This window comes from Mus caroli, unplaced genomic scaffold (genome assembly GCF_978045245.1).
Source record: "Mus caroli unplaced genomic scaffold, Mus_caroli_1 scaffold_7, whole genome shotgun sequence".
In the NCBI taxonomy this organism is placed as follows: Eukaryota; Metazoa; Chordata; class Mammalia; order Rodentia; family Muridae; genus Mus; species Mus caroli.
This window is the reverse complement of record NW_028227262.1, coordinates 18181886-18200099: the sequence shown is the minus strand read 5'-3', so window position 1 is coordinate 18200099 and position 18214 is coordinate 18181886. Positions and strand designations below refer to the sequence as shown.

Below are 18214 nucleotides of genomic sequence, written 5' to 3'. Positions count from 1 at the left end.
TTGATTCTGTACAAAGACAGAAGCATGCCCATAACTGTAAATCCAAAGGTCAGCAGCTTCCTCTGAGTTCTGTACTACTAAGCTCTGAACTTCTAGAGAAATGGAAACTGTTAAAGAGCACAGGTATCACTGACTGACATTCCTACTGTGTGTGGGTTTTTTTTTTTTTTTTGACCAAAGGACAGCACAAAACAGGAAGTATTGTACTTAGCCAGATAATAAAAGGTAGGTGAGAAGCTTGAAGATTTTGTTTTCCTGAAGTTTTTCTTCTTAATTTATTTTTGTGGGGAAAGAAACCTGAACATATACACACAAATATATATTCATTTCCGGCTGCTTTGCTGTAAGTCTTTTTTTTTTTTTGTGAAGTCACAACTGCCCACTCCTTTATGTTGAGACAGACACAACACTAATCCCAATTTCAAACCTTCCAGTCAGATCCTCAGACTTCAGTGTACAGCTGCAGGCAGCTCTTCCTATTCCAGGCTGAGGTGAGGGACACCTGGAGTAGCTACCAGCCTGAGGAAAGGATGACTGACTCACTGGCTTCACTGCAAGGACTGGCTGGTCCTGGTTAGAGTCCCACCTCTTGCCACCTCTTGGTACTTCTGGCTTAAGGTGGAACTTAAACAACACTGAAATGCGGTAAACTTCACAGCTCTTAAGAAAACAAGGAAGATCAAATCTAAGTGGATTAAGGAACTCCACATAAAACCAGAGTCACTGAAACTTATAGAGGACACAGTAGGGAAAAGCCTCAAAGATATGGGCACAGGGGAAAATTCCTAAATAAACAGCAATGGCTTGTGCTGTAAGATAGAGAATAGATAAATGGGACCTCATAAAGTTGCAAAGCTTCTGCAAGGCAAAAGGCAGTCAATAAGACAAAAAGGCCACCAACAGATTGGGAAAGGATCTTTACCTATCCCAAATCAGATAGGGGACTAATATCCAATATATATAAAGAACTCAAGAGGTGGATTCCAGAAAATCTAATAACCCCATTAAAAAATGGGGCTCAGAACTGAACAAAGAATTCTAACCTGAGGAATACCGAATGGCAGAGAAGCACCTGAAAAAATGTTCAACATCCTTAATCATAAGGGAAATGCAAATCAAAACAACCCTGAGATTCCACCTCACACCAGTCAGAATGGCTGAGCTCAAAAATTCAGGTGACAGCAGATGCTGGCAAGGATGTGGAGAAAGAGGAACACTCCTCCATTGTTGGTGGGATTGCAAGCTTGTACAAACACTCTAGAAATCAGTCTGGCAGTTCCTCAGAAAATTGGACATAGTACTACCGGAGGATCCAGCAATACCTCTCCTGGGCATATATCCAGAAGATGGCCCAACAGGTAAGAAGGACACATGCTCCACTATGTTCATAGCAGCCTTATTTATAATAGCCAGAAGCTGGAAAGAACCCAGATGCCCCTCAACAGAGGAATGGATACAGAAAATGTGCTACATTTACACAATGGAGTATACTCAGCTATTTAAAAGGATGAATTTATGAAATTCCTAGGCAAATGGATGGACCTGGAGGGCATCATCCTGAGTGAGTTACCCCAATCTCAAAGGAACTCACACAATATGTACTCACTGTTAAGTGGATATTAGCCCAGAAAATTAGGATACCCAAGATATAAGATACAATTTGCTAAACGCATGAAACTCAAGAAGAACGAAGACCAAAGTGTGGACACTGTGCCCCTTCTTAGAATTGGGAACAAAACACCCATGGAAGGAGTTACAGAGACAAAGTTTGGAGCTGTGACGAAAGGATGGACCATCTAGAAACTGCCATATCCAGGGATCCATCCCATAATCAGCTTCCAAACGCTGACACCATTGCATACACTAGCAAGATTTTGCTGAAAGGACCCAGATATAGCTGTCTCTTGTGAGACTATGCTGGGGCCTAGCAAACACAGAAGTGGATGCTCACAGTCAGCTATTGGATGGGTCACAGGGCCCCCCAATGGAGGAGCTACAGAAAGTACCCAAGGAGCTAAAGGGATCTGCAACCCTATAGGTGGAACAACATTATGAACTAACCAGTACCCCGGAGCTCCTGACTCTAGCTGCATATGTATCAAAAGATGTCCTAGTTGGCCATCACTGGAAAGAGAGGCCCATTTGACTTGCAAACTTTATATGCCCCAGTATACGGGAACGCCAGGGCCAAAAAGTGGGAGTGGGTAGGTGGGGGGGCCGGGGGGACTTTTGGGATAGCATTGGAAATGTAAATGAGGAAAATACCTAATTAAAAAATATATTTAAAAAAAAAAAAACAAGGAAGAGCTCTACTTTGAGATAACCTGTGCCCAAAACCACCCAATATGTATCCGAATTTATAACCACAGCTGTTCTAACTTTCCAAATTATACCCTACCCACATAATCCCTGCTGAACCTAAAGCATTGAGACTGAGGAAATTAGAAAGATGCTTCAGGAACTCAGTAAGAATAATGGGACCTTAAGAAGGGTTTCAGGTCCCACTTCAGGGACAAAGACAATTCCTCAAAGTAAAAGGCTGGAAAACTATTTTCCAAACAAACTGTCCAAGCAAACAAGCTGGAGTAACCGTTGTAATACCAAATAAAATCGACTTCCAAACCAAAATTATCAAAACCGACAAGCAGGGGCACTTCATAACTCATCAAAGGTAAAATCTTCCAAGAAGAACTCTAAATTCTGAATATCTATGCTCCAAATGCAAGGGCAACCACATTCATTAAGGAAACTCTACTAAAGCTCAAAGCACACATTGCACCTCACACAATAATAGTGGGAGACTTCAACACCCAACTCTCACCAATAGACAGATCCTGGAAACAGAAACTAAACAGAGACACAGTGAAACTAACCAAAGTTATGAAACAAGTGGATTTAACAATACCTACAGGATATTTTATCATAAAACAAAAGGATATACTGTCTTCTCAGCACCTCATGTTACCATCTCCAAAATTGACCAAATAATTGGTCACAAAAGAGGCCTCAACAGATACAAAATATTGAAATTATCGCATGCATTCTATCAGATCACCACAGACTAAGACTGATCTTCAATAACAACATAAGTAATAGAAAGCCAACATTCATGTGGAAACTGAACAACACTCTACTCAATGATAACTTGGTCAAGGAAGAAATAAGGAAAGAGAAAAAAGACTTTTTAGAGTTTGATGAAAATGAAGCCACAACATACCCAAACTTATGGGACACAATGAAAGCATTCCTAAGAGGAAAACTCAAAGCTCTTAGTGCCTCCAAAAAGAAACTAGAAAGAGCAAACACTAGCAGCTTGACAGCACACCTAAAAGTGATAGAACAAAAGGAAGCAAATTCAACCAAGAGAAGTTGACTGCAAGAAACCAAGTGGAAACAAAAAGAATTATACAAAGATTCAACCAAACCAGGAGCTGGTTCTTTGAAAAAATCAACAAGATAGATTAAACCCTTAGCCAGACTCACTAGAGGGCACAGGGACAGTATCCTAATTAACAAAATCAGAAATGAAAAAGGAGACATAACAACAGAACATGAGGAAATCCAAAACATCATCAGGTCCTACTACAAAAGGCTATACTCAACAAAACTAGAAAACCTGGATGAAATGGATAATTTCTTAGACAGACACCAGGTACCAAAGTTAAATCAGGATCAGATTAACAATCTAAACAGTCTCCCAACCAAAAAAAAAAACAAAAACAAACAAAAAAAAAAAAAACCAGGACTAATGGGTTCAGTGCAGTTCTATCAGACCTTCAAAGAAGACCTAATTCCAATTCTCCTAAAACTATTCCACAAAATAGAAACAGAAGGTACTCTACCCAATTCATTCTATGAAGCCACAATTACTCTGATACCTAAACCACTTAATGACCCAAAAGAAAAAGAGAATTTCAGACCAAATTCCCTTATGAATATCGATGCAAAAATACTCAGTAAAATTCTTAAAAAACGAATCCAAGAACACATCAAAACGATCGTCCATCATGATCAAGTAGGCTTCATCCCAGGGATGCAGGGATGGTTTAATATACAGAAACCCATCAACGTAGTCCACTATATAAACAAACTCAAAGACAAAAACCACATGATCGTCTTGTTAGATGCTGAGAAAGCATTTGACAAAATCCAACACCCATTCATGCTAAACGTCTTGGAAAGATCAGGAACTGAAGGTCCATACCTAAGCATAATAAAAGCAATCTATACCAAACCAGGAGCCAACATCAAACTAAATGAAGAGAAACTTGAAGCAATCCCGCTAAAATCAGGGACTAGACAAGGCTGCCCACTTTCTCCCTACCTAGACAATATAGTACTTGAAGTCCTAGCCAGAGCAATTAGACAACAAAAGGAAATCAAGGGGATAAAAATTGGAAAGGAAGAAGTCAAAATAACACTATTTGCAGATGATATGATAGTATTGATATGATAGTATATATAAGTGACCCTAAAAATTCCACCAGAGAACTCCTAAGCCTCAAAAACAGCTTCAATGAAGTAGCTGGATATAAAATTAACTCAAACAAGTCAATGGCCTTTCTGTACACAAAGGATAAACAGGCTGAGAAAGATTAGGGAAACAACACCCTTCACAATAGTCACAAATAATATAAAATACTTTGGTGTGACTCTAACTAAGGAAGTAAAAGATCTGTATAATAAGAACATCAAGTCTTTAAAGAAAGAAATTAAAGAAGATCTCAGAAGATGGAAAGATCTCCCATCCTCATGGATTGGCAGGATCAATATAGTAGAAATGGCTATCATGCTGAAAGCAATCTACAGATTCAATGCAATCCCAATCAAAATTTCAACTCAATTCTTCACTGAGTTAGAAAGGGCAATTTGCAAATTCATCTGGAATAACAAAAAACCTGGGATAGTAAAAACTATTCTCAACAATAAAACAATATCTGGTGGAATCACCATGCCTGACCTCAAGCTGTACTACATAGGAATTGTGATAAAAACTGCATAGTACAGGTACAGTGACAGACAGATCAATGGAATCGAATTCAATAGAATTGAAGATCCAGAAATGAACCCACACACCTATGGTTACTTGATCTTTGACAAAGGAGCTAAAACCATCCAGTGGAAAAAAATACAGCATTTTCAACAAATGGTGCTGGCTCAACTGGTGGTTATCATGTAGAATAATGGGAATTGATCCATCCTTATCTCCTTGTACAAAGCTCAAGTCTAAGTGGATTGAGAAACTCCACACAAAACCTGAGGCACTAAAGCTTATAGAGGAGAAAGTGGGGAAAAGCCTTGAAGATATAGGCACAGGGGAAATTTTTCTGAACAAAACAGCAATGGCTTGTGCTGGAAGACCAAGAATCAACAAATGGGACCTCATAAAATTGCAAAGCTTCTGTAAGGCAAAAGATACTGTCAATAAGACAAAAAGGCCACCAACAGATTGAAAAAGGATCTTTACCAATCCTAAATCCTATAGGGGACTATTATCCAAGATATACAAAGAACTCAAGAAGCTGGACTCCAGAAAATCAAATAACCCTATTAAAAATGGGGTACAGAGCTAAACAAAGAATTCTCAACTGAGGAATACCGAATGGCTGAGAAGCACCTGAAAAAATGTTCAACATAGTTAATCATCTGGAAAATGCAAATCAAAACAACCCTGAGATCGCACCTCATACCAGTCAGATGTCTAAGATCAAAAATTCAGGTGACAGCAGATGCTGGCCAGGATGTAGTGAAAGAGGGATACTCTTCCATTGCTGGTGGGGATTGCAAGCTGGTACAATCACTCTTGAAATCAGTCTGGCAGTTCCTCAGAAAATTGGACATAATACTACCAGAAGATCCAGCAATACCTCTTCTGGGGTAATAAGGACACATGCTCCAATATGTTCATAGCAGTCTTATTTATAATAGTCAGAAGCTTGAAAGAACCCAGATGTCCCTCAACAGAGGAATGGCTACAGAAAATATGGTACATTTACACAATGGAGTATTATTCAGCTATTAAAAACAATGAATTTATGAAATTCTTGGGCAAATGGTTGTATCTGGAGGATATCGTCCTGAGTGAGGTAAACCAATCACAAAAGAAGTCACTTGATATGCACTCACTGATATGTGGATATTATCCCAGAAACTTAGAATACCCAAGATACAATTTGCAAAACACACGAAACTCAAGAAGAAGGAAGACCAAAGTGTGGATACTTCGTTCCTCCTTAGAATGGGGAACAAAATACCCATGGAAGGAGTTACAGAGACAAAGCTTGGAGCTGAGACAGAAGGTAAGACCATTCAGAGACTGCCCCACCCAGGGTTCCATCCCATAAACAGCTACCAAACCCAGACACTATTGCATATGCCAGCAAGATTTTGCTGAAAGGACCCTAACATAGCTGTCTCTTGTGAGGATATGCCAGTACCTGGCAAATAGAAGTAGATGTTCATAGTCATCTATTGTATGGAACACAGGACCCCCAATGGAGGAGGCAGAGAACTTACCCAAGGAGCTGAAGGGGTCTGCAACCCTATAGGTGGAACAACAATATGAACTAGCCAGTACCCCAGAGCTTGTGTTTCTAGCTGCATATGTAGCTGAAGATGGCCTAGTCGGCCATCATTGGGAGGCGAGGCTTTTGGTCTTGTGAAGATTATATGCCCCAGTACAGGGGAACACCAGGGCCAGGAAGCAGGAGTGGTTGGGTTGGGGAGCAGGGCGGGGGATGGGGGTAATAGAGGACTTTCAGGATAGCATTTGAAATGTAAATGAAGAAAAAAAATCTAATAAAACAGCATAAGGAAAAAAAAAAACAAAAACAAAAAAGGATGGGTTTCAGCTATATTTGGGATAAAATATATCAGGGATAAAATCCACTTACAGGTTATAAGAGAAACCGGGGCTAGAGATATGGACAGGTAGTTAAGGTGGCTGCTCTTGCAGAGGGCTTAAGTTTGGATTCCAGCACCCACATGAGACAATTCTAGTCCTAAGAGATCCAATGCCCTCTTCTGCCTCTGCAGGCACTAGGCATACAAAACATACATGCAAGCTGAACACTCAAGCAAAATGAGCCAACATAAAATTTAAGAAAGAAAGTAGTTAAATACTGTTCCATATCTAAGTTTTACTTTTTCAGTCCATGTTCTGTCCATATCACAGCTCAATAACTGAAGCCACACACACACTGAAGACTTTGAGCAGCCCCTCAACTCCATAGCTCATCATTTGGGGAATCTGTAGGTTCAGGTCATCTTTCCTAAAATATTCTGTGTTGTAAAACAGTGTTTCATGTAGCTTAAGGCAGCCTAGAGCTGACTATGTTGACAGGCGTTGAATTCCTGACCCTTCAGCATCTTCTTCCTAGCCCTGGGATGGATTAAGCTGGGTCACCATGGCCAGCTCTCAAGTAACTCTTTTACCTTAGTTATTTTTCTTATTATCTGGTTCATTGTGTATTAATGGTATGATTATTAAACAATCTCAGGGATTAGAGATGAATTTCAAGGTGAACAGTCCTCACAGTTCCCAGTTCTCACACATTTAAAGCAATGACAGAGTCTAATATTTTCAGGATACTGAAAATAATTTCAGCAGTCTTGTAATCCTATTGGAAATGTTCACTGAGACCCAGCTTGGCACTGACTGCTCTCTTGCCTGTACTCTTACCTGCAAGTAGGGGCAGGACCCTGAAAAGTAAAAATGAAATATGTTCTGATTAGTAAGGATAGGGAGGGCGAGCTTGCAGAAAACCACAATCTCCACTCTTTACTATGCTGTGTACTGCTTTGATCACAAAGTTAAAAATGCATGTGTGTGTGTGTGTGTGTGTGTGTGTGTGTATGTGTGTACATACATACATATATGGAATTGTCAATGAAAAATTTAATCAATTTTTAAAAATTCAACCCAAAAAATGCTAACTCATGAAATAAATGTTAACACATTGTAAAGAGACTGCTAGATGTGCTGGATCCCATTAAAGGGGAGGTGCCGTGCAGAATAAGCACTTGGAAGGGGTGATTACTGTACAGCAAGAGGCGTCTTTTCTATATGATATGGTAAAGGGGAACATGTGCCTGCTGACAAAGCCCAGAAAAAGCACTTCCTTATGCAAAACTACAAACCATACGACTCTTTTCTAATGAGTAGTCTATTAGCAGTTTAAAATCAGTAAGAGGCAACTCAAACAAAGTGAAAGAAAAGTAGCAGAGAGCTGCGCATGGTGGTATACACCTTTAGTGGTAACCTGAGGAGGCAGAGGCAGACAGATCTCTGTAAGTTTGAGCCTAGCCTAGTCTACACAGAGCTCAGAGAAAGCAAGAAAAGAGGAGGAAGAGGAAAAAGAGGAAGAGGAAGAACAGGTAGATGAGGAAAAGAATTACACCAGCATCAGTGTTAGCAGAGATAACAAGAGATGAATGGCAGAAATTTCAAAGGAACTGGGAAACTCAAATGATCCTGTATCCAATGAGTCTAAAAATAGGTGTGCACACTATAGATAGCTAAGACAAGGTTTCATATGACTTTGTAAAGCTTAACTCAGCTCCTACACATGTGTGCACACACCTACGAGAATAACATAGGCCAAATGTGGGGTAGGTACTGACTGTGCTCCTCCAACAACTTAGGAAAGTATTTAAATGTGGAGTATCCCAAAAGGGCTTGTGATGATGCTTAAAAAAAAACAAAAACAAAGAAACTGAAACCTCTGTTAAAACAAACAAAAACAAAAACAGACACCTCAGTAAGTGTCACAAAGGTAAGTCCTATGAAGTATGGAAGAGGAAGAGTGACAGAGTGACACTGTGGCAGCTTCAGAAGCTGGGATTTCACTGTGTATTTCCAGCTGAGAGGCCTCTCTCTGCTCTAAGCTCTACCAACCAGAACAACTTACTGTCCTTAACGCAAGTCACTGATTCAGCCGCAAAAACAAATACCTATTCTACATCTAGGCTTTGGTACATTTTATTAAAGCAAAATTTCAACAAAAAATGGCTTTTATTTACAGAATCAACTATATATAGAAACTGTCTATTCCATGTGGAGCCAAGAAATAAAAACCATGTAACCTGTTTTTTTTTTCATATATTGAGTTTATATATAAAAGTTTCACATTCATAAAAATCCCAAAATTCCCAATAGAAAACCCTTCCTTTAATTAAATATATAAATAACCTCAAAAACATCCAATTCAAATTGGCTTAATCTTGAAGTGTAGACCAATGAGGCTGAACACTAAGCATTTCAAGTCTTGTACCAAATAGTAAAATACACGAAGGCCTTCAGGATCCCTAAAATTTAAAAAAAGTAAAAGTTAGCCTTTGTTCCCTATAAAATATCATCTTATAAATTCCTGAAACAAAATTGAAACCCTTATACTAATTAAGTTTATAGACTTAAGGAAAAAGGAATACTCTTGCTGACAGCTATAGAGAACAAGCTAAACAGTTAACAATTCTCTCTCCTATAGGAAGAATATGCTCACCAGCACTCACTGCTCTCTGAAGAGAAGTGCACCCACTTAGAAACCCAGAAGAGTACAGAGGCCACAGTCTCATCAACTGTAAGAATATATTTATAGATTTAAACATTGGCTGTTCTTTGTAAACACAGATTATGCATTCATTCTTTGCCCTTCTTTAACACTTATCTGAAGCACCTACTACGGCCTGGGCACTATGCTTACTCTGAAGACAGAGCCAGGTTTTCATGCAGCGTATACCCAAGCAAGTTCTGATTTAGGGCAACAAGAAGCAATGGGAGCATTAAGGGGACATTTTGAGGGAAAGGGGCATAAAGAAGTGACTCAGGGATTCAGGCCAGCAAAGCTTCAGTATGTGCTGCAAAGAAGCTAAGGACACAAAGGTGGCTCACACATGCCTGTTGTTCTTTTCAGTATGGTATAAGATGGGCCCAATGAAGCTGATAAATCCCAACAGATCCTTTCCATTTTCTGACATTATAACCAGGCTTTTAAATACAAAGCAACGAACAAAAGTGAGGCATTACTATGCACACTGCTGAACTAAGTACTTTAGACAGTGAGATATTCTGTTTACTTCTCTGACAGACAAGAAAACAAGTGTTTAATTACTTAAAAGTCTGAAGACTAAACTGCCTTGGCTAACAGACAAGCTCTGACATGAGCTTCCCTTATGAATCAAATCAGCTCAGCCAAACTGTAATATACTTACTTTGACTGATTTACATCAATAAGAGAACCTATTTTTGATGTGGTAAAAGAAATGTGTTCATCCCCAATTACGATTTCAAGTTCCTGGAAACAAAACAGTAGAGAAAAGGCATTAATAAAAAAAAGTCTACCCCAAGGACACCTATATTCATGCTACAAAGAAGTACAAACTTTCCAGAACTTAATAGACAAGGAAAGAAATGTAATCTTCAGCAAGCACAGTGGCACATATTTATAATCCCAGCACTCCAGAAGCAAGGCAGGAGAACTACTCAAGTCTAAGGCCAGCCTGCTCTACAGAGAAAGTTCTAGACCAGTCATGGCTACACAGAGAGACTCTTTCCAAAACCCAAAAGAAATTTAATTTGCTAACAGAATTATCTTAATGTAACCTCATCAACTGTTCATGACCAATAGCCTCAGTTTCATGACCAAACCAGAACTGCTTTCCAGAGCCGTGATAAAAAAGGGGCTCAAACAAAACAACACAGAAATATTTCTTGTGATGCGGTAAACATGAGAGCTGTCATATTTAAGCATGTGAGAGAAATGATTATATAATACAAATCCATTTAAAATATCATAAAATGTATTTTCTCTTTATGTAAGTTTCTACAACTATATGACATTAACAGGAGTATCTGCCATGCATCAGGCCCAACTGCTAGGAGATTACAAATACTCTCTGCAGGCCCTAAAATACCTTTACAAGGTTTCAGTCTTTACTACACTTATTTCACAAATGTACAATCCAAAACTTATAAAGCACAGAACATACAATGGTACCAATAGCCAGGAGTAACACTGGCTCTCCATAATAGTAATGTTCCTACCTAGAGACTAATACTCTATGAAACTCAATAAAAACTAGAACTTATAAAACAATGCAATATAACCCAGTTACTCCAGTATCATTATCATCATACACATTTTATCTGTACTACTTATGCAGAAATCTAGAGCTAGTGAAGGGGCTGCATATTTAATGAATTTTTACACTAAACTCTTAAGCAGATGCTATTAAAGATAGTCCCAGCTATTTAATCGAAAGGCCTAACTATGCACTTCAAGAGATACAGCCAAATGAGAACTAGCTAAGATTCTCTAATAGTCACAAAGGCTTGGCTTAATTGTCCAGCAGCAGTGTCTGGAGCATGCAGACTACTCTCTCATGGAGAACATGTCAGCACTGCACAGATATGAGCACTGGCTCTCCCCAGGTGAAAAATATTTTTATACATAACCTACTCTGTTTCTGAATTTTTTTTCTAGAATTGATGTTCAGAAATGTTACTAAGGCAAAGATAAATAGAAAATATCAGCATTTTCTGATGTATATTACAAAGCCACCCTGTGAAAGAGTATATCAACTTATTAATGCAGACAAATCTGCACGGCACATCCTCTCTGTAGGGCAGGTTCCATACTTTTAAAGCATCCCACTGTTCTCTGTGGACACAGATGCCCAGTGACTACTATGCTAACGGTGGTATTCCTGTAACTCGGGTTCCCGCCGGACACAGACCACTGCCTGTGCTTCCCTATACCATGCTCTCCACTGTGTTCCTGCCACAGAACAGTTGCTGCTACTTTCAGCTATATTAGATCTCTCTACAGATCTTTCTTCTAGGCAAAAAGAGTAGCTCATATAAAGTATAAGCCTCAGGAACACGCAAAAGTGAGATTAAATATCTTCTCTCTCAACCTTGTACCTTACTCCTCCAGGGGTTGAAAAGACCCAATTTAGAAACCAAACTATCTATACGGAGTGAAATTGGGCCTGCCGAGATCTTTGGGAGAACTTTGAGAAATATCAATTATTCTGAAGGGAATATGAGAGGCAAAAACAATGGTTCACTGGAACAAAGAAATCCATCAGATCTCTCTCTGGAATACTCAAATACATGAATTTTAAAAGACAAAAAATTGGAAAAAGTGAATTGCTGCATTCAATGAAAAGAACCATAATGTTCAAATTTAGCTAGCACCATGTTGTACGTACTTACAATAGAAACAATTAATAATAGCTAATTGATAATAAATAATTCATAAATGTCAAAGTATCCCAACTTTCTCTGGACTAGCTAGAGAAAAGATGTAGAATACTGTCTAAATTTAGAGCTATGCACTAACACCTGTAGTAGCTGGAGGCAGCAAAGAAAATGAAGCTAAGTAAGGGCTGGGAGCTGTAACCTGGAAGGAACATTGGGCTTGCCTGGCATATATGAACATTGACTTCAATGTCTAATACCAAAATAAAACTGTTTAGAAAGAATATGAAGCTTTATAATCAAAGTTTCAATAAGAAACCATCCTGAAAACACAGTAACTACATTACCAACTTTGACTCTGTCCACTTAAGGAATCACTAGGCACAGACCTGCCGCCCAACCCTGTCAGGGGGTGGCCACAGAGCGTCGTCCTCTTTTGTAATTTCACTGTCGTCAATAATTCTCTTCAGTTCTTCCATTACACTCTTGTGGACATAGGCCTGAAAAATCAGTTACAATAAAATCTTTGAACACCTATCTGTCTTCCCACAGTTCAGCAAGATATAATAAAAGCAAGTTACAAGTCCTAAATATCCAAACAGAATAGGAGTGAGAACTGAACTTGATCCCAGAGCTGCAGGATGCAATTCATCCTTCTCACAAATGCTACTCACCCATGTCCTTTACCACACACAGGTGCCATCTGCTCACACTAGCTGCTTTGAGGCCCCATATTCTGCCAGGGTAGTAGGGGTACCAGGCAGCTTACAGTTAGTTACAGGGCCAGTATTAGGGCTGTAGACTGAGGGCACAGCACAAGCACACAGGAGCTGGCACTTGAAGCCCAGCCTAACTTCCTCACCTTCCATTTAAAATTGAAACTCGGAAAGAGGATAACATTTGAAATGTAAATGAAGAAAACATCTAAGAAAAAAATTTTATGCTTCATAAAATGAATTAAATGATATGGGCTGTAAGTATTTAGGCTGACTCTTTTGTTAAAACTGTCACCAGGATGGCTCAGTGGATAAAGACAGCTGAGAAAAAAGACCTGCGTTCAATCACTAGAACCCATATAGTAAGAGAAAAAAAACCAATTTCTACCAGCTATTCTTTGATTTCTACCAGGAATACTATGTTACATGTGCATTCCCATACAAACACACAATAAAAAAAAAAAAACTTTTTAAAAATGCTAAAATGCTGGGCGGTGGTGGAGCACACCTTTAATCCCAGCACTTGGGAGGCAGAGGCAGGCAGATTTCTGAGTTCGAGACCAGCCTGGTCTACAGAGTGAGTTCCAGGACAGCCAGGGCTACAGAGAGAATTCCTGACTCGAAAAACCAAAAAAAAAAAAAAAAAAGCTAAAATCATATGTAATTAAAATAGAAACCTTTCAATCTATAAATTAGTTTCTTCTTGAAAGAGACCCTTGACATAACTTCAGTCAACACAGACAAGATAAATGAACAAAATGTAAAAAATATGACATTTAAAAAGAAGTTAGCCAGAGGCAGGTGGATCTCTGAGTTCTAGGCTAGTCTGGTTGGTCTACACTGAGAGAGCCAGGACAGCAAGGCTAAAAAGTGAGACCCTGTCTCAAAAAAGAAAGAAAGGAAGAAAGAAAGAGAGAGAGAGAGAGAAAGGAAGGAAGAAGTCAAGCATGTATGCATGCACGCACACACGCACAAACACATGCACGAACAAACGAACAGAACTTGCCTCTTTTCTGATCATCACGTCATTTTTATAATTACTGTTGTTGGCATATCTAAGCTTCCCTGTGTGGAGAGAAAGAAAGAACATCATGAGTAATTTTAGAGGTAAAGACAATTTCATAATCCCACTTTTATTAGTATATCTACTTTTCTCATGCAAGATCAATGCTAAATAATAAATATAAAAGCAGGCTAGTAATTCTTAAAACATTCCATACCTTCAACATGAAATGGGTCAGGTTTGTTAAGGTCTGTTTGCTTCCCTTCCTTCCTTTCCTTCCTTCCTTTGAGACAAGACCTCACTGTGTAATGAGGTTGGCAGCCTTGAACACACAGGGATCTATCCACCTGCCACTGTCTCCTATGTTTGCGGATTAAAGTTGTGCACAATAAACAGTTTTATTTTCTTAATCTAGCCCTAAACACAAAGTGACTATGTCTAAGCACTAAGTATTCTCTTCAGTGTCATATGTTAGTGCTAAACGCTGCACTCACAACATTTCATCTAATCTCTAAAGGAATACCAAGAACAGCTTTCACTTTCTCGCCTCTTCATAGGAGATAAAATCAAGTTAAGCAATTTGCAGAGCTGCAGAGTCTCAAAAGGTCTGTTTTGCATCAACTTTCTCTATTGTTCCAAAATATTCTCTTAATTCTTTTCCTTCATATTAGTGTATTTTGCTAATAATTTTTTTAAACTAGGAAGCAAGCAAAGGACATAAACTGCCAAGTTTGTTGGCTGCTTTATTTCAACCCATCCTTCAGACCTCTGAAGCCCCTGCTGTGTGCTTCCCTGCATGGTGAGTCAGTTAGGTGTCCTGATACAGCTGTAATGTCTTTCTCATCTGCTAAACTGACAGGTTACCCTACTGGGGTGTACCCCTCAGGAACTGTAGATTCCGTGGTTCATTGTTTTCCATGTAAGTGGAACAATGCAGTGGCAGAGACGCATGAGAACTAATCCTTACATAAAATTCTCCTGATACTGTTGGAGGTCTTAATTTGAATGACTCAGAGTGCTAAGAACAAGCTGGTGTTATTCAAATGCAAGAGGAACAAGAACAGAATTACAAGAGGAATAAAATTTTTAAAAAGCAATTAATTTTTTATAAAAATAAATAAAACTAGGGCTGGAGAAATGGCTCAGAGGTCAAGAACACAGTGCTCTTCCAGAGGTCCTGCATTCAATGCCCAGCAACCACAAGGTGGCTCATGTCCATCCATAATGAGATCTAGTGCCCTCTTCTGGCCTGCAGGTATACATGCCAGTAGAATGCTGTATATATAACAAATAAATCAGAAGAAAGAAGAAGAAAGAAGAAAGAAGAAGAAGAAAGAAGAAAGAAGAAAGAAGAAAGATGAAGAAGAAAAAGAAGAAGAAGAAGAAGAAGAAGAAGAAGAAGAAGAAGAAGAAGAAGAAGAAGAAGAAGAAGAAGAAGAGGAGGAGGAGGAGGAGGAGGAGGAGGAGGAGGAGGAGGAGGAAGAAAGAAAGAAAGAAAGAAAGACAGACAGACAGACAGACAGACAGACAGACAGAAAGAAAGAAAGAAAGAAAGAAAGAAAGAAAGAAAGAAAGAAAGAAAGAAAGAAAACTAGAAGACCACTGCCACAACAACAAAATTTGGAAAACAAGGGTGAAGTTATTAAGTTTCTAAATAACAGCAGGAACACTGACTGCTATGCTGACTTCTTCCTAAATGCTTGAAACTTTTGGAATACATGATCCTTTCCTTACCTTTCAAAGAACCTTGTGCAAATCATGCATAAAGCACTTAAGTAAAATCCATATTGTCCTATGGTAGGTTAAATGTTCGTCTCCCAAGTACCTTCAGCTTTGACATTTATATACTGCCCACTACATGATGGACATTTAAAAATAAAAATTCTTGGTGCAGGTAAGCAGAGCTGTCCCAAGACAGAATTGCCTTACACTACACAGGGAGAGGCTTCAACAAATCCCTGATCATTCTGCTCTCCTCTCGTTTTTTCTCACCCAGAAACCAAGAAGGTTTCTCAGTTTTATCTCAATCAAGTGTCTCATCTTCTAGGGGCAGATTGGTTTTTGCATGGGGATCTTTGTGAGGGAACAGGGTTTGTCTGTGTAGCTCTGGCTTTTCTGAAACTCCATCTGCCTGCTTCTACCTCCAGAATACTGGGATTAAAGACTCAGGGAAGCCGGGTGTGGTGGCGCACGCCTTTGATCCCAGCACTGGGGAGGCAAAGGCAGGTGGATTTCTGAGTTCGAGGCCAGTCTGGTCTACAGAGTGAGTTCCAGGACAGCCAGGGCTACACAGAGAAACTCTGTCTCAACCCCCCACCCCCCAAAAAAAAGACTCAGGGAAAACTCTTTTTGTTTTGTTTCGTTTTGTTTTTCAAGGTCTGATCATTTATTTCTTTGTCTTAAACACTTACTATTTACTGGACTCAGACTTAAAAGTAGAAGCTCTCATTGAGGACAGTCTATGTCTCTTGGAAATCTGTTCCTGGTTTTTTGTTGTTGTTGTTGTTTTGTTTTTTGTTTTTTTTTTTTTTTTGCTTCATTCTCTAGGCCAAAGGCTAAGCTTATTCTGTAGCTACCTTGATTTTCTTAGTGTGTTGCTTCTTCAGAACAATACATTGGAGATGGTGTTGTTGAAGGACAGGTGAAGCAAATAGATGCCGAACCTTGGGTGCTTTCCTCCTGGATTCCTCACCGTCACTGTTGCAGGGCTTTTCAATAGTATATTAGCAGACACCATCTTCTTTAGAGTTACTAAAATGCTTTAGGATTCTGCTAGCTCTTTGGGACCAAGTACAGAGGGACAGGGGCTCAGTCCAGCAATATCAATATCTTTTACAATAACCAATTTGAAAGCACGCAGATTGGCATCCATAATATAACTAGAACAGACCTGCACTTTCTCTCTCCAGCTCTCCTTGGTCTATAGAAGTATGCCCCTTACTCAACAGCAGGTGCACTCTGCACTGCGTCAAGAAGCCTTGTTTTCTGGGAAAAGCTTGTTTGTCATTCCCCCAAGTCCTTGGTTGTGACTGGGACCACACAACATTTCCCCTCTTCACCCAGAGCATCAGCGGCTACCCCTGTGGCCATTTGCTTCTTGCTGAAAGTATAAAGTTTGTGTTCATTGCCCACTTGGAAGAGTTCTGACAGCTGGTGGCTAGGAAGGAGATTTTCAGAGTCATCTAGGCAAGGCTGGCCGACTGCCTAGGAGGTGGCACAAAAAGAGCTTCTAGGAGCATTTCCACTGACTCCCTTACCTTTGGCCATCATCCATTAGTGAAGAACTGTATTTCAAACCTGACACATACCACATTCCTGTGTTCAGACACGGGGTTCCTCCCCTATAAAGCAGCTTTAACACATACCATGAATGAAGGAGTAGGCCAAAGAGGTCACCTAAAGATTCCATGCATCCTCTGGAGTATCACTTGATAATTCTGTTAACACTCCCGGAGCACAGGTTCTCTGCTCTAAGTTTCCGATTCCTGTATGTTCAACTTTTCGGGAGTGGCAGAATTCGCTTTTCTGCATTACTTTACAGCATTTTTTCCCTCTCACAAACATACCCCATGTCTGCTCTCACAAACACAGTACAAGCCTGCTACAAAAGAAAACTCTTCCAATGTTGGAATGAAACCCTTCAAGCCCTTCTGGGAGTCTGGTGCGTGGTGACACGACTGTCATCCCAGCATCCCGGAGGCTGAAGCAGGAGGATCGTGAGTTCGAGGGCGGCTTGGACTACACAACAAGACCCTTTCTCAAAACTAAACAAGTAAATTGAAATAAAGAAGAAAGGAAACAAACACACACACACACACACACACACACACACACACACACACACACACTGAAACCCGCTCCCTGGGCGTCTCGCCCTCCCTCGCAGCCCCTCCGCCGCTCACCGTCCGGCCGAAACTCGAACTCCAAAAACTCGTGCCCAAACTTGCCCTTATGCCCGACGTAGTAGCGCAGGTAGAAATCACTACCCATAGACATTTTTATCCTCGGTAAAGCACCGCTATAAAGCGGGGCCAACGTGTTGCCGGCGCGGGGTAGTGACGTCACGGGCGCGGGCAAAGCACGACACCAAGGGCGCGCTTACTCCCGTAGGGAACGAAGTCCCGGAAAACTGAAGATGAAGCAAGAGACCCTCAAGAGAACTGAAGGTTCGCACTGGAGCCGCTTCACCACGATCTCTAGCACTTTGTTTTCTTTTTTATTTGGAAAAGATTTTCATGTGCTTCGATTTTTATGTTTTAACTGTGTCGATGCTACACGTACATGATGAATTTTAGT

General features: G+C 39.9%; 1 protein-coding gene across 1 annotated transcript; it reads right to left on the bottom strand.

The window, feature by feature from the left end:
* Positions 1–9087: 9087 nt before the first annotated feature.
* On the bottom strand, positions 9088–17982 carry Magohb (mago homolog B, exon junction complex subunit). The gene is made up of 5 exons (XM_021165419.2): positions 17821–17982; positions 13922–13980; positions 12589–12699; positions 10210–10292; positions 9088–9306 (listed from the first exon to the last, which is right to left on the bottom strand). Exons 1-5 carry the CDS (start codon positions 17912–17914, stop codon positions 9207–9209), a joined length of 447 nt encoding a protein of 148 aa, XP_021021078.1. The 5' UTR covers positions 17915–17982; the 3' UTR covers positions 9088–9206.
* Between the last annotated feature and the right edge of the window lie 232 nt (positions 17983–18214).